This window comes from Cyprinodon variegatus, unplaced genomic scaffold (assembly GCF_000732505.1).
Source record: "Cyprinodon variegatus isolate N-32 unplaced genomic scaffold, C_variegatus-1.0 Scaffold1156, whole genome shotgun sequence".
NCBI lineage: Eukaryota > Metazoa > Chordata > Actinopteri > Cyprinodontiformes > Cyprinodontidae > Cyprinodon > Cyprinodon variegatus.
In genome coordinates, this window is record NW_015151609.1 from 130,402 (window position 1) to 146,733 (window position 16,332).

Genomic DNA, 16,332 nt, shown 5'->3' on the forward strand with positions numbered 1-16,332 from the left:
TTTATACTCTGTCAGAGGGAAGAAAATGAATATGACTCCTCCCTCAGGATAACAGGAAAATCTACAGTTATGTATATGTGCAGGAGGCTGGTCCAGATTATTTTCTCTCTGTCTCATACATTTTTGTTGAATTGGCTTCCACATGTGTTTAACTTTGAGTGTATTAGTGAGAGTAAATTAGCTAAGGTGGATAATCAACATGTTTCCATGTATTCATTTTCCTTGGGGCGGAAAAAAAATCTCTCGGTGTTTGGTGAATGATAAACAAAACCAAACTTTTCTTAATCCATTTTACAGCAGCATAGCTCTGTATTAGTGTGTAACTGGAGCTGCACAGTGGAAGATGAAGCTCCGACTGAATACACATATTTTCTTTCATTACTAGGGGAGGTTTTCCAGGTGACTAATCCAGATGTTACAACTCTGTGATGAGATCAACTTGTAAAAACAAAGAATTACGGTAATAATTTCATCAAGATTTTACTTTTCAAGATATTTTCTGACAGTTCTCTATTTTACTTAAATATACGTTCATTTTCTTTTTTCTTACCAATATTCCCCTAAGCAAAGATTGTGGCAGTAGGATTGGATTTGTTTTAAACAATTATGCAGACAACATTTTAACTGCACCTTTTTTTCCCCTAGTGTCTGATTGTTTGCTGAATTCCTCAACCAAAAGCTTCCAGTGCCATAGAAATAAATATGTTAAACTAAATATACTATATTTCAACAAAATTAAATACGATGTTTTCTTTTGAAAACAACAGATTTTTCAAAATCTCTTTGAGATCTGCCTGCCTCTCACTCTTTTATCCAAAACTCTGCCCGTGTTCAGCAAAGTTTAATCACTAAGTGCTTTTAAATAGATTTTGCTCAGTGTTTGCTGCTGTCCTTTTATCTATGAAATTGATATATAAATAAAAAGAGTGGTTGACAAAAGTCAAATACTTTTCGCTTCACCTATTTTTGGTGTTAAAGTACTAATTAGGTAAAATGTTAGTAAAATCCATGTCCAGCATGCTGAGGTGAAAATAACAATCTGCAGACGTAGTGCAGCCTTTTGCCTTCAGTGCGAATTGCTTTCGCAAACCAGCTGAATATCTGGCGAAATGTCAGGCCAGCAAAAAAAACAAACAAAAACGAAACTATCAAATATTTTGCAGGTTTCAAACTCGTGTGAACACAATAAATGGGAAGCTAACACTAACAAATCAGATGCAGCCACCATATTTTAACATAGGAAGGGCACCAAAGACATAGTTTTAGAGATAAAAGCAGGACTGTAACAAATCTGCAGTACATTTTATAAAATAATGCCCAGGAGATATAGGTAGCACTACAATATATCTATAGTTTATTAGCTTGAGTCGTCCTCTGAGTGTAACAAACATGCAGAAAAAAAGAGAAAAGAAAAAGAAACACAATTAACACCAATATGTGTCAAACAGCTTTGCTTGAGAGAATGCAGTTTTCTTAGCCTCTCTGTGCAGCTTTTTGTTGCTGCGGTTCAACCACTTTAAATCATGCTTCTGCTTTGAAGTTAAAAAAAATTCATAAATGTAACATTTCTCCCTGTTATGTTAGTTATAAAAGTACCTACTTTATGTATTAGAGCGTGTGACTATGTACACTGAAGCAGGGCCAGTTTAAGCTTTATGTATAAATAAACTGAAAGGGGCGCGTCGCATAAGCTATATCTTCTTTGTTTTCCTTTTAACTCCTGTAAACATATAATGTGAATTTATTCACAAAAAAATGTTTTAAAAAAATTACACGACTGAAATAAAAAATATAATAAAATGGAAAAGGTTTTAGGCGTATTAATTGGGTTTCTTTGTCAAAAACTGAACATTACTCGTTACTGATTTGGTTCCAAACATTCCTTCGCAATCTTACAGTGAAAAACTGAAAATGTTCTCTGTGATTCATTGATCTAAAACATTAATGTAATCTCTATAAGATCAATACCAACTTATTATAACAATTTAGTGGAGATTAGAATCTATCAGCAATATTCCTTCACCACGGTTAAAACGTCTGGCCAGTATGTCGTCATAATCCTCCAATCAATTTAAGCACAGTATATATATATATATATATATATATATATATATATATATATATATATATATATATATATATAATAAAAGGCTAAAGTTGTAGTTTATCCTCCCACATTGTATGAAGAACAATTAAGGTAAGTATGTAATCAAACATTTAAACAAAAGGAAAGATCAGATAATCAGATAATCCCAGCATGTTTAGCTGTTGGTTTTGGTAATCTGAAGCAATGTCTGTTAAATTTCAGCAGATGGCGCCATTACCCTTCCTCCTTACTGTCAAATGGTGAGAACATTCTTCAGTGAAAAACAAACCAAAAATGTTGTTTTTTTGTTACAAGGTGGATGTTTACACAGCTTGGAAATATAAAGCATTCCGGATAAATAGCAGTTTGAATATTCGGAGCATGTTTCAATTGAGATTTTTTTTTTCTTTTGAACTTTGTTTAAACAACAAAAAGTCTCATTGAGATTGAAAATCCCTTTCATCAAAGTGCCATGGCCAAGACAGGTAGAAGCGGGGTTATATGTCAGTCACAGCATTCAACATTCAAAAATACAGAAACCTTTAAAAAAAAAAAAAAAAAAAGAATTATAAACAGCAAATGTACCCTCAATCTGCAGGCTTAATTCTCTTAAGGACAAGTCCATGACATTATGAGAGAGGTAGATCCGTGTGTAAAACACAAAAACCTTTTTAACAAAACTAAATTAGAATGACCTAGATTTCTTTACTGACCTATATTTTGCCTCTACTTTTTCAATTATTTCCTAGATTATAACCTAAATTATTTAACCAGTCTTCTCGATGGTCTATAAGGCCATCTGAAGAATGTCCACCCTTCCGCATTTTGCTTTAAAACCTTCCTGCCTAAAATTCTAAAAATGCACAGAAACTGTTTGCTACTTTAAATCTGAAAAGAAAAGGACTATTTACTGCAGTGTAAACATAAAACTCATTATTTTATGTTTATATTTCTCTGTCCCTTTATTTTTCTTTCAAGCACTTCCAAAAGCTTTGCTTATGCAACATGCAACACAAATATCCCTGCTTTTAATGCTGTAGTTTTTCTAATCCTTATAAGTTTTAGATCCATTCTGCGCTAAACTACACGCTATTCCAGTCATTGGTAAAAACCCAGCTGCCCACATATCATCAAATTGCATGCAACAGAAATAACTGCATTTGATGAAAAAGGCAGCAGGACTGTGATGCTCTCTCACCATCCCTATCAAAGAGGATTACATCTGTGGGTGGATCAGGCCTCAGTGGACACGATTGGTTCGGTCACAAGGAATGCACAATATTTTCATTCCTCAGCTATGACAGCTAGAAAATTGAAAACCTCCTGCTCCATAGCTGTGGTGTTAAACGGCATTTAAAAAATGTCTGAAGGAAAAAGTTTTAAAAGGAATTTTTTAAAGTGGTACAGTAGATATTGATTGCATTAAAACAGAGCAGAAAGCTATTAAAGGAATAAAGCATAACTCAGAGCAACAACTGCAAATGTAACTTTTAAGACCCTGATTTTTAAACTTTTTGAAATGTGATGTTTTGATGACAGATCTGTTTTACCAATTCTTTCAAACTCTGACCAACTGTTCCACTTCTGGCAAAATGTAACTCCATGTAAAACAATTATATTTATGACATAAATATAATAATTTTAAACAGCTGGAGCTATCACCACCTGTATGCTGAGAACAAGGAATTGCTGCAATAGTAATGTCAGTAGGGCTGCAACTAATTGTTATTTTGCAAATAAATTAAACTGTTGATCATTTTTTCGATTAATCAATTAATAATCGGATAGCCAAAGGTTCCTTAAATAAGATTTGTTACCAAATGAAAGCAGGTGAAACTAAAATTCTTCCACTTGAGGAGTTCTGGATTGAACATATTTACAGGAGAAAATTATTATTATTTTTTTTCATCTTAAATGCAAAATGTTAATATATGTTTTATACAATTTTGTTATATTTAATGCTCTAAATGGGTTGCTCTGTCAGACAAAGGCATGTTTTACGGTCTCTATACTCCATTTAACGATTAATTGATCACTAAATTAGTTGATGATTAATTCAATAATCGGTTAAACACCATTAATCTGACTAAATGTTTCAACCCTAAATGTCGCAGCAATGAACTGCCTGCTAATGCTGCTTGCTCGTTTAGGATTGTGGTCAAGCCAACAAAACAATGTCACTTTTAAAACTTTAAAAAATTAGAAAGCCTTTTTTTATATGCAACTGGTTAAAATAGTTTATGTGATCCAATATACTACACATTTCTATAAAAATAAACTAGAGGAAATAGAACTGACTTTAAGACAATTTTCTCCAGTGTTGTATGAGACATTTCCCCTTGCAGTATATGTCCTGTCAAAGAGTCTGAAAATAAATGTTATTATATTTATTGTAATCAAAATCTGAAACCCTCCCTCTGCCAGTGGGCATCCTTTGCTCACACCGCCTAAATGTCGGTTGCCTTAAATTATGAAGAAATCTGTCCCAACGTATTTTTCTGGATGACTAAAGAACAGTGCAGCTCTACATTTGCAAGGCACACATTACAAAACAGCATGTCTTGATGTGGAGTTCCAGTTAGATGGAAAATAATTTACTGTTATTTACAAAACTTGACAGTTTGAATCATCATTCATTTTTGTTGACATTGATATCCATTTTTTAAAAGGGAATCCGAAGAAGCGCTTATAGACAGGGACCCACAGTTAAATTATACTACAAAAACAACACAACAACAAACAAAGCAACAAACAGGACAGAAAAAAAGCCCACCTTAAACCTGGATCGCACCAAATCCATCAAATATATTACAGATGGAGCCTCTTAAATTTATCCATCCAGTCAGTACATATACCGTACTAACATTCAAATCAGATTAAGACAATTGTTATTTAAGATATTTTATGCATATTTCATATATTTTTCAACAGTTGGGCGATCTACCCTGATTTTAACATATAAAACTGAGATTACCACATCAGAGGTTTTTAAAATGAAAAATGATAACTAAAACCCTTCTGAAATTTTTTAGATTGATAGGAAAAAAAAAATAAAAAATGAGAAAACTACACACATAAACATGACAGTAACCCACATTAGTTTTGAACTAGCGCCAAGCGAAACCCACTATGTGCGATGTTAAGAGCTGTCTGTAGACCAAAACAAGACATGTGACAAGTGACACCTCTCTTTACTGCCAATCCAGTTGCAAGCCTGCACTGGATCATTTCAAATCCCTGTCCAAAATTTTAATATTGGAGCAGCCAAACAAAAAAAAAAAAAAAAAAGCCTTTAAGAAAACCAGGAATCGGTTCTGGCCAGGTAGCCTGACTGGTCCATCTCCTGCCATTACTCATAGTTTGCCCAAGATATGTCAACCATGGTGGTAGAAAAGCAGCTGATATATTCCCATCCTCTGCACCTGATTTGATCTCTAAGAGAAAAAGAGTCACAACGTCCATCATGGCTTTTCTGGCTTCATGCGGTTTCATCTTAACACTCAAACATATCTCTAGTGACCCAAATTAATAAAAGTTGCAATAAAATCTATTCTGAAAACCAGTATTGATAAAAAGAAAACCAGGCCTACATTGGAAAAGCTATGTTAATGTCTAGGAGGATTTTAAAGGACAATTAATGGTCATCCATAAAAAATAAATATGATATGAATACATTTTTTAAACAAAAACAAGAAGATTATTATGGAAGGTGGAAAAATCATGATGTTCCTGTAATAAAGTCCAATGTGGCATCGCCATGCTCTGCCTCCATTTCCAACAGGAAGTTTGTCTTTGTTCTTTCCCTGGCGACGAGATCCAAATTGTTTCTCCAAAGCCCTCTGGTACAAACAAAACAAATGGCTAAAGACTGGCAGCCAGGAACCAGGAACAGTACCCCCCAGTAACTAGTGTGGCCTTCGATGGACTCTTAGTCATCATTCCACTGTGTGTTTATTTTGAAACGTGGGATATTCGTGGCCCAGGATGGTGCAATGGCTGCTCCCATCCTGTCTTTCAAAAACGACGGAAGCAGGCTGGACATGTATGCAGCTCAGACGCCACCAGAAGAAAGGTTTACTTACTGTATGAGAAATTTTCAATGACATAACAGGCACCAGGAAAACCAACAGCAGATTTATGAGTCCCTTGTGATATAAAATAATTTTAACAATTTTCTGATGAATAAAATTCTATCAGAGCTTAAAGAACCTATAAACCTTTATAAAATATAGGAATGAAATTAAATATAATCCATAAATAATATTATCTTATTGTGCAGCCGGCTTAAACATACTGAAGAAATATCTACAAAAAAATAGCTAATGAAAGAAAAGAAAAAGAGGATGACTTCTTTTTCAAATACTAACAGGTATGAACATTGAGATTTCCTTTTAAAGTCTCCATCGAAATTTTGATCTCAATTTCTAAATATTAAAACCAGCAAAATGCTGCAGAAATTTCAATCCAATAAAGTTACTTTTTTGCTTTGATATTTTACAGTAAAAAAGTCAAATCAAATCAAGATCAAGGGAAACCTGATGAATGAAGCTAACCTTAAAGGAATATGTCAAAGGATAAATGTGAATAAAGACCAGTATCTGTGTTTGCACCATCGAAAATTTGCTAATATCATCCCCTGCCCTTATTCATAATACCATATTAGAGTAAGCAGCACATTAAACTAATTTTCTCTTTATTGATACAAGTTAAATATCACTGGAAAAATCTAATAAATCTAAAGGATGCATGTTTTAGCATTTTCAAATCATGTTCAAACCCTCAAACACACAGTGATATAGTTCGTATTTATTAAATTTCTATTTCCTTTGAAGCGTTGAGACATTTAAGCATGAACAATGATCAAGCTTTCTTCTCCAACAGGCAAAGTTGAAACTGATCATCTTTTCTTCATGCCATATTTTAGGCAGCCTTCCCACACAGTCGATGGATATAGGCAGGAAACCAAAGCTTGAGAATTTAAACAAATTCATCTAGAGGCTAAAATGTGATGGCTGAACGATCAGTGTATCTCCAAACCTGCAGTGCTCCTGATCTGAAAGTGTCAGTATGAATTAAAGGGGCTCTAAGGAAGGAAAAGCCCTCAGTGATGCACATGGGGAGTGAAAAGCTGGCCTGTGCCTCAACAAACAAGGAAACTGTTCCTAATTTTGATTGAAAGTGGTCACAATGACCATCAGTTTCCATTGAAAACAAATCAGTGTGCCTAATATTTAACGTATTAGCAGATAGTGTTTATACTACGATAAGGTGCTGAGAACAAGATTAATCGTAAAGCACCAAACCTAACAAGAGATGGGCAAAATTCTGATGAGACCTTTTAACTAAGAATACTGAACAAGCTGGGAAACAGCGCTGCACCAAGGTGGCCCCACACCTAAAGGACAGCTTATGGACAAAAGTGGTGTACATTTGGCAAAATGACAAAACCATTAAAGAAAAGAGCTGGCTGTATGTCATAACAAAGACAGAGAGGCTTTAGAAAATTTATTTTCTGAGACCTTAGAGACCAAAGAAAGCTGTAACCAACAATCAACAAAGGACCCTTAAAAGTGATGTACCATTGTTAGATTTTGCTTCTAAAAAACATAAATTTCCAATCTTGGACCTGATAAACAGATAGATTTGACACAAACTACTTAAGGGACAGGAAAACATTTTATTTAGTAATGCGACATCTTAACCTTTGGAAAGGAAAATGGATGAAAGTTCGACCTGTGTGACAACGATTGCTCCTTTTGTTAAGATAAATGTCTCCTTACAACCCGTAACCAAATAACCAGCAGAGTAAAGCCAACTCAACAGAATAAGTCAGAGATGCACACACGGATGTCTGCACCTATTTGCAGCCTTTTTTTTATTTCTCCTTAATAACCTGTTGTCTTTATGTACTTTTTGAATTTTTTTTTAAATACCCCACTCAGTTGCATTTTTTTTACACAAGTATGCTACAATTATGTTTTCTTATGTTCTTGTACACTCTTATGTTTGCTGTTTTTCTATTTTCTACCTATTTTTTAAATTAACAAGCTCCTGTTTACCTTGTACCTTTCAGGATTTTACAACTGAGAGACAGTAAATTATATTTTATTTACCTTGTACCTTTCAGGATTTTACAACTGAGAGACAGTAAATTATATTTTATTTACCTTGTACCTTTCAGGATTTTACAACTGAGAGACAGTAAATTATATTTTATTCTATAGTTCCATATTCTAAACTTAGCGATGGGGCCGATCTGATACATTGTCGTATCGGACTCAATTACAAATATATTTTAGGGAAAATTCCGATATAACCCGTGAACTAGCGCGGGCAAGGGGTGGGATGGCAAGTTCAGATGCAGTTGTATTAGAAGAAATGGTGTGTATTGAAATACATATTATAAAACATTCAGAAAAGTTTCCTGTTCCAGATAGCTAACAAGCTAGCTGTTAACGGAAGCATGATTGTCGATGGCGCAGCAAGGTAGTGAAAATGCCAGTCTCTCTGGGACAAACAAACCCGCACTAATCAACAAACCTCGAACTTTAGCCAAATCTTTTGCACAAAGTACTGCATATGACAGGAAAGGAGCAAGGTCGCTTTGCGCATAGCCAGCATCATAAATTGAGTTAAAAATAAAAAAATTCAAATATTTTATTTTTAGGCCATATCGCCCAGCCCTTTCGTGAACATTTCTAGTATAAATTTCAGCTGGAAAGTGCTGGAAGGTCTCTCTGTTGGCTGTTCTGCTAACTGGATGCTAACTGCGGAAAGGAATTGCGAAATGGAGCTGAATTTCCTCCACCTTTAATGAAGAGATCTGTTTCGAGTCAAGAAATCCAGGTTACCGTGAATTTTTACACTTAACATCGATGGTCACTTTAAGTGACCATCCACCTATCCGGGACCTACAAGCTCAACCTATGTCCCGTGTTGGGGGACGAATTAGCAAGGCAACAGAGGTAAGGTTAGACAAAAGCAGTGGAAAATCAGTGCAAGAGCAGCGGCAGAGGGAGCATGATAACCGGGACAAGGCAGCCAGCCATGCTCCCCTCTAGAGGTAAGGTATTACAGCAGATAGGCAGACGGAGCACTGAAGACGGAAAAGAGGCTGAGGCCAGACAGGTCTGGCTATAGAGGCTAACTGCGGAGAATTGAAAAAAGGAGACGGCATCAGACTAGATAAGTCCGCCATGCAGATAGAGCGCTGAGGCAGAGGAAGAGTACTTCTAGTACTAAAAGAAACCTTTTTTTGTTTTGTTTTTATTTAAAATACTGACAAAGCTCTCAGGAATATTCCCAATTTCATCCAATATTATTTCTTCAATCTTCCACTTTGATTAAAGATAGCTCGTCTCCGCTATAGGTCACAGCCACATCTAGTGTCCGACTGGATTTTGCGACACTAATGCAAACCAAAGATCAGATTTTTTTTTTTTCGTAAAAATAGCTCTGGTATCAGAAAGCATCAGTATCAGCAGATACCCAAATTCTAGGATCGGGGTCAGAAGTGGGAAAAAAAGTAGATTGGTACCCAATCTAAAATGTCATATTTAGATACGTTTATACCTTTTTCAGTAAATTCCAATATATACCAATTATAAACATGTATTATGTGTCTTTCATGTTTAAATTACCATAGCTAATATAGTCAGGTTATAATAAACAATCCATTTTAATAGAAAAAGATTTCTTTTTTGTAACGACTGTACCCTTTAATATGACCCAATCTAGAGGCCTATTCAGGTACACGTCAGTGCCCCCCCTCTACATTTTCCCCTAAAGTGGGTTGTGCTTACTCATGCCTTGAATCTCTTACACTGGATGCTTTGGCCAGCGCCTGGAGGTTAAAGCCATCATGTTCCAGTCCATTAATGACATAATGAGAGGAACACAAAGAGCCTAATCACAATCACTTAGACTCTTAATGGGTAAAAGACCAAAGACCAACAGTTCCAGTAACCTCTGCATGTGGAAACTTTAAACGTCTCATTACACTCCTTGCAATACTTTGGGTTTTTATTAGCTGGAGGCTGTAACTATCAGAATTACAAGAAATGAAGTGTAATTGGTCTATATAATGTAAAGCAATATGTAAAGACATTATAGTTTGTTAAATAAGTGAGAAACTAGTGAAATTTATCAGTTCTTTCATAGTTTTTTAGCTGTACTTGTAGTTTTATTTTTGAAATACCTATCAACAAATGTCAGGGAAACTTGCCAACATTAGTACCGGATTTACAACTAAAACATTATGTGGGAAAAACTATTCATAGAGCTTTTAACTCTAGAAATACAACACAAATCAGCTATGTGGTGAGGAGCAGATCAACCTCAACCAGACTTTCTATTCTGGTATTTTCACACCATCATTCAGTGAAACAAATGTGCATCCAGCTGAAAAACTAATGGAAGGGCCCAACTTCCCATTAGTTAGAGTTATTAATGATGTCAAACACCAGAAGGAAGCAGGGGTCAGGGTGTGCATATATGCTTGATCTTTCTTTAATCCATCATAGAACCACATATGTTAAAGGTCTGTTAAACAACTGGACCGGATGTTGCGGTTGTGACTCAGCAGGGTTTAAATCATGGTGAATCCCTGCAATGAAAAAACCAAGAAGTCATGATTTTAAAGTCCTGTTAACCAGACTGTACTTTCACTCATCCTAATTTTGAAAAATAAAAAGACACCCTACGCAATGTCTTTTATAAATGGCTGATAAGGAGACTTTAGACGTCACCTTGCTGTTTAGCTACAGTACTTGCATGTCATTGCAATAAATTTCCATCAGATTTAACCAAATCCAACATTAAGAGTAAAAAAAAAAAGACAGACTGTCAAAAGCTAAGTATACAACATAAATCTGCTTTTATCCAAGTTTGTCCTAATCAATGTAGAGATGCATCTATGTTCTTTATATTGTTCATTCAAGCTGCAGGAAATTGTTTCTGCAAAAGATTTTTGAAAGGTTAGTTGTTCATTTTAGTTATGAAAGAAATATGTCAAATCACAAGAACTTGTCTAAAAAGTTAATAGATTCTTTTAGACAGGTGGAGGTGAGCAAGCTAGTCACACATACTTATCAATCTTTTGAGGTGATTTGGGGTGGCTGTTTATCATAACTCCTTTTGGACTGGTTTGTTTTATTAGGTTTTATTGAAACCTAACTTCAAAAAATCTAAAATAAACAAACTTGTCATGGTAATTATAAGGTTTGCACTTCTACTAGGCCATTGGAACATTGATTCTTTGACTCCCTTAAGGTGTGTTCATACAGAACATAAAACCTGCAAAAATGTCGACACCTTCGCCTTGAAATTAGCCGGGCCAAAGAAATATAGTTTGCAAGTAGTTGATTTCCCCTCATCACGGCGGACATGGATTTACAAAGCGACTTGCAGTGTATTTTACTTTAGGAAGACGAACAATGCTGTTGCCATTCCAGGGTGCACAAGATTCCCACAGAGGGAACCACTATAGGGTACATCACCACCTTCATTTAAACCTTCCAGTTAAATGTTTGGTAAGATATTTCAAAACCAGATTGCAGCAAAACAGACTGTAACATTCTCTTTAATAAATTTCATAACTTTGTTACTTTATAATTACATACTCATCAGGTTAATCAATATAGTTAGATTGAAAATGTGGATAGGAGGGAAGAAAAACAAACAAAAATAAATTGGGAGAAAGTGGAACTTTGGGGGGAAAAAACATTTAATAAGTCCCTTGTTTATGTGTTTTTAAAATGATCATTACATTTGATTGCTAAAATATGAACAAAGAATTTTTTTAAACGAGATCTCTCATGTCTCCTAGCTACTAGGTCTATTGTCTTAAAAAACAAATCTACCGTATTTTCACGACCATAAGGCGCACCGTCCTAAAAGGCGCAGTCTCAGTTATGTGTCCCATTACTGTATTTAACACACACATACGCCTAGTGGTTAGGGCATTGCGCTTGGAATCCTGAGGTCCTGAGCTCAAGCCACACTCCGACAGACTGCCACTCTGGGTCCCTGAGCAAGACCATTAACCTCCAAACTGCTCCCTGGGCACTGCACAGTGGCAGCCCACTGCTTCCCATGGGAATGAGTTAAATGCATAGAGTTCATTTCATTGATTTGTACTTATGACTGTGTAATCACAATTAAAAAAAAAGCTTTCAAAACAATACCGACGATGCATGATACTTATCTCAATGAATTATGCCCAGAAAAACCAAAGCATAACTCTTGGGGGAACTTTCAATTTCCATAAACATTTTAATTTGTGCTATATTTCTTGGGGTGTTTTCCCCCAGGAAGAGTGATAACTGTCTGTCCAGAGTGAACATTGAATTGTTTGGAAAGGGTTTTAGAGCCCATCCATCATCTGCTTGTGTTGAGTAGTCTATGGGCAAAAGGTAAGGGTAGGCCATCCAGGGCAACACAGAGACATACAATGGCACATCTTCACACCTAAGGGCAACTTAGAGACAGACTAGCCAGAGAAAACCATCGCAAACACAGATAGAACATGTCAACTCCAAATAGAAAGACCCTAGACCAAACTGCACCACCGTGTAGAACGGCTTAAGGACCTTTTTAGATTGATGCACAGCAATAGTTACTACTTGGATCCATGATGGATTTTCCTCTCGGCCGATAGACCAAATTGATTTTTCCAGACCAACAAAATATTAAAATCAGAAAAGGTGGTCACACGTGACGATTATTCACTGAGCTGTGCCATTTGATCAGCAATATCTCAGCAATAGTTCTTAGTGACTTCACCACATCTTTATCCTCTCTAAAACTGCATCCCTAATGAACTACTGGCATACAATATAATTAGCTAGTATTTTTCTTTTCCGCTTTAAGTAAACATATGTGTATGTAGTTATGAAATATAATATAGCAAGCTGAGCAGATAGAAGTGATTCGCAGGAATTTAATTGATGAAGTACACCATCACAATGCAGAGCTACATGTGCAGTGGGTTGCAGAGCAAAAGCAACTTTCAGATTCCAGGTTCTCCAAACACTGGGAAAAAAACATCATTACTTTAATAAACTATCAAAAAGTTATGCTTTTTTAAATTCCTTAAACTTTGGCTTTCACCACTGATAAAATGCATGCATGTGCATGCACATTAAAATGTGCATTTTCAACCATGCAGATGCTGTCTAACAGTCCTACAAGGTGGCTCTGTTGTTGAGGACTTAAAATAGTTTAAACCACAAAATGTGCAATTTGAGTTTACAACTGAGGCTAAAATACTGCTGTTTAATTCTGAACTTATGTGAAATTGATATTGCATTGGTGCTTAACAAGAAATGCTAATATATGCATATTACTCTTTCATAGATCTTACTAGTAAAGTAAAACAAAAACTCTGACAATAATTTCCACCATGTCCCACTTAGGAAAATATTAATAGATCCAGAGGGATCTACGAGACTGCTTGAGGACAGTTACCATGAGCTGCAGCTGAAATGGGGATATAATTGTGCTCATGCTCACCTTTCTTTTTTTATAAGAAATATATACACAATAGTGTTTGAATAAAACCAAGCTAACTTTGCTTTGGAGGAATCACAAGCAGTGAAACAACAAAACACAACAGGATCCTTCTATGCCAAAACAAAGAAAAACAAACCATCACATCCATGTGGGTTCGAAAGATAGAAAAAAAAAAAAACATTCCTGCTTCTGGCATTTTCTTACCTTGTAAAGCCCAATTCTGCACAGGGCGAGGGAGAGCTGCATGTGCTCCGACATTGTGCTCGACAACAAGCGTAACCCCCAGCAACCAACAAGCCTCAGGAATAACTGAATGGACGGAGGAGGTATCGGGAGCAGCTGAGATCAACAGTGTCAGACCAACAGCATGAGTCACAGCTCTTCACCGTCTAGCAGTCGGCAGTCAATAGCTTCACCTCAGCTTTTCCTTTAAATCCCAACATTCAAACTGCCTTGTTTTCTAAGAGAGCTCGATGAGAAGCATCTTATGTTTACTGCAGGCTCATTCATAGAAAGATACAAAACTATTACCACAAGAATCAACAGACAGAAGCTTAAGACTAAGATCTCTCTCTCTCTCTCTCTCTCTCTCTCTCTCTCTCTACTCTCCACACAGATTAAGGACTCAGTGACAACTAGAGATCCAGAATAAGACTGCAAATTGGATTAGTCACCATTACACACCCACACACAATGTCCGTACTATAGGCAGAGCTTTAGCAGGTATGAAAAACCATTACTTTCTGCATGAAGCAGGATAAAAAGATTGACCACTTGAGCTTGCTGTGGTCGCTGGGATTCTTGAAAATGTTGTGGGATGCTTTTGTTCGGACGTCTCTGTGAGAACTAGGAGTCATGTTTGAATAGCGTGTTTGCTGTCTAGTAATTGGTGTCACCTCCTTCTGAAAGGTATGCTATGCTATTTTAAAATCAGGCAACATTGTGGTACTGAGCGGAGTCAATCAGCTGCAGAATGATAATACTATCCTAGATTTGGTTTTAATCTTATTCTGAAGGAATTAAGATTTTCTTTTAAGAAACTGTAAACGTGTAATCAGAACATCTGTCACTCTGCTTTATTTTTCTAAACTCGGAGGGGGAAAAAAAGATGACCTCGAAGAGCCCCATTTGTTGTGCCAGACAATTGATGTCAGCAATTTCAAAAATGATGTGTAACATGTTATCTGGTGAACTTCACGTTTCTTTAAAATGACAATATCTGACACTAATCTCTTCTCATTTAAAAATACAGTAACCAAAGATGCAACTTTTTAAGTTTAAACGGCGTCTAAATTAGATTCCCAAACCTTTTTCCAACTTTAGAGTTTTGTTTACTTTGAACTCATTCTTATTAGATTTGAAAAGCTGAGGATTTGAACATCTTTACTTGTAAATGTAGAAATAAAAGTTGATAGTTGATTGGAGACAAAGCAGTAGGATATATATATAAAAAAACTCACACCTTAAAATTCTAATATTTGAAACAGTTTCATTTTGAGGTAGGCAATAAATGTCAATAGATAGAATAGAAAAAAGTATTGTTTTCTTATTATTTATTATAAAAGTAATTCATAAAATTTAATATTTTCTCTGATTAAAAAATTCGAAAATAATGATAAAAGGAGGAGCAGCTTTTATCTTTAATTAAAAAAAAAAGTAAAATATGACAAGAAAAAATGTAAAATATTAGTGCACTTCTATTGTAGCTCTGTAAGCAATAATTATAGGTCTTGTGTGCATCAGTTAAATACAACCTCTGCTTTTCAGTTCAAATGATGAAAGATCATCATCATAGAGCAGACTCAGAGCCCTTATTATATGTTCTAGATGTTTTTCTTAAAGCATTTTTCATCTTGTCTCTGTAAAACAACAAAAATCTTCATAAATCCTGAACATTGCAAGGCAGAGTTAAAATAAATCACTTCTGAGCAGGACAGTACATGCAAAAAGTAATAAAAAGAAGAAAACAGGTTCTTTAAGGCATTAATCTATAAGCATATGTGAACATCAACATCGCCAGGAACTCAAAGCCTGAGCTCATCCTTGATCATAGCATCAGGAAGCATCATTACCAAGAACAAGCCAGAGAGAGAGGCTAAACCATTAGCAACCTGAACAAACAGTAATGCTCATGAAAAAGCTTTCATGGAGCAACATTGTTCATAAACCACTGAAGACTGTGTGAGTAAAAACACAAGTCTGAGGATATGACTAAAACAAGCATCATTTAATGATTTTCAAGTTGAGTCACAGTAATGTTTTCTAAAATAATTAAACTAACACTATATTATCAATAAAAAAAAAAGAAAAAATACAATCAGAGCACTAACCCAATGCAAAATCTGAACTGCATGCAACAGGAAAAGAAATCTGGCACAGCTAGTATCAGGGCAGTGTAGTATTATGAAATAGAGGAAAAAGTTTTGAGGGAAAGCAAGATCTGCTGTCAGACATCAGACTCATATCTGGACTGGGTAGTGCTCCTGTCTTTAGCTCTGCTTTCCTTATTTCACCCTGCAAAGTGTAAACTAAACCTAGCTGATCTTGATGAGGACCAAAGCACTTCCTATTTCAACCCCCACTTAATGCAAGTACAATGTAATTCACTACCACTGGGTTTATTTCACTTACGTAAAACTTCCATTGTATAGCTTCTTTCCACATACAGTAAATATTAGGGGTGTAAATCACATCCATCATGGCAATTCGATTCAGTATCGATTTCCTGACCCAAC

The 16,332-nt window shown here is 35.6% G+C and overlaps 1 protein-coding gene across 2 annotated transcripts in view; it reads right to left on the bottom strand.

Annotated features, from left to right (window-relative positions):
• Positions 1–16,332, bottom strand: part of arl15 (ADP ribosylation factor like GTPase 15) — a 123,653-nt gene that overhangs the window by 98,997 nt on the left and 8,324 nt on the right. Inside the window, exon 1 of one of the 2 annotated variants that reach the window (XM_015400867.1) lies at positions 13,802–14,003. The exons of the other annotated variant lie outside the window; for it this stretch is intronic. Coding sequence (XP_015256353.1) covers positions 13,802–13,855 — 54 coding nt within the window. The 5' untranslated portion in view covers positions 13,856–14,003. Of the gene's footprint in view, positions 1–13,801; positions 14,004–16,332 lie in introns of those variants that run through there. 2 annotated transcript variants of the gene reach the window in all.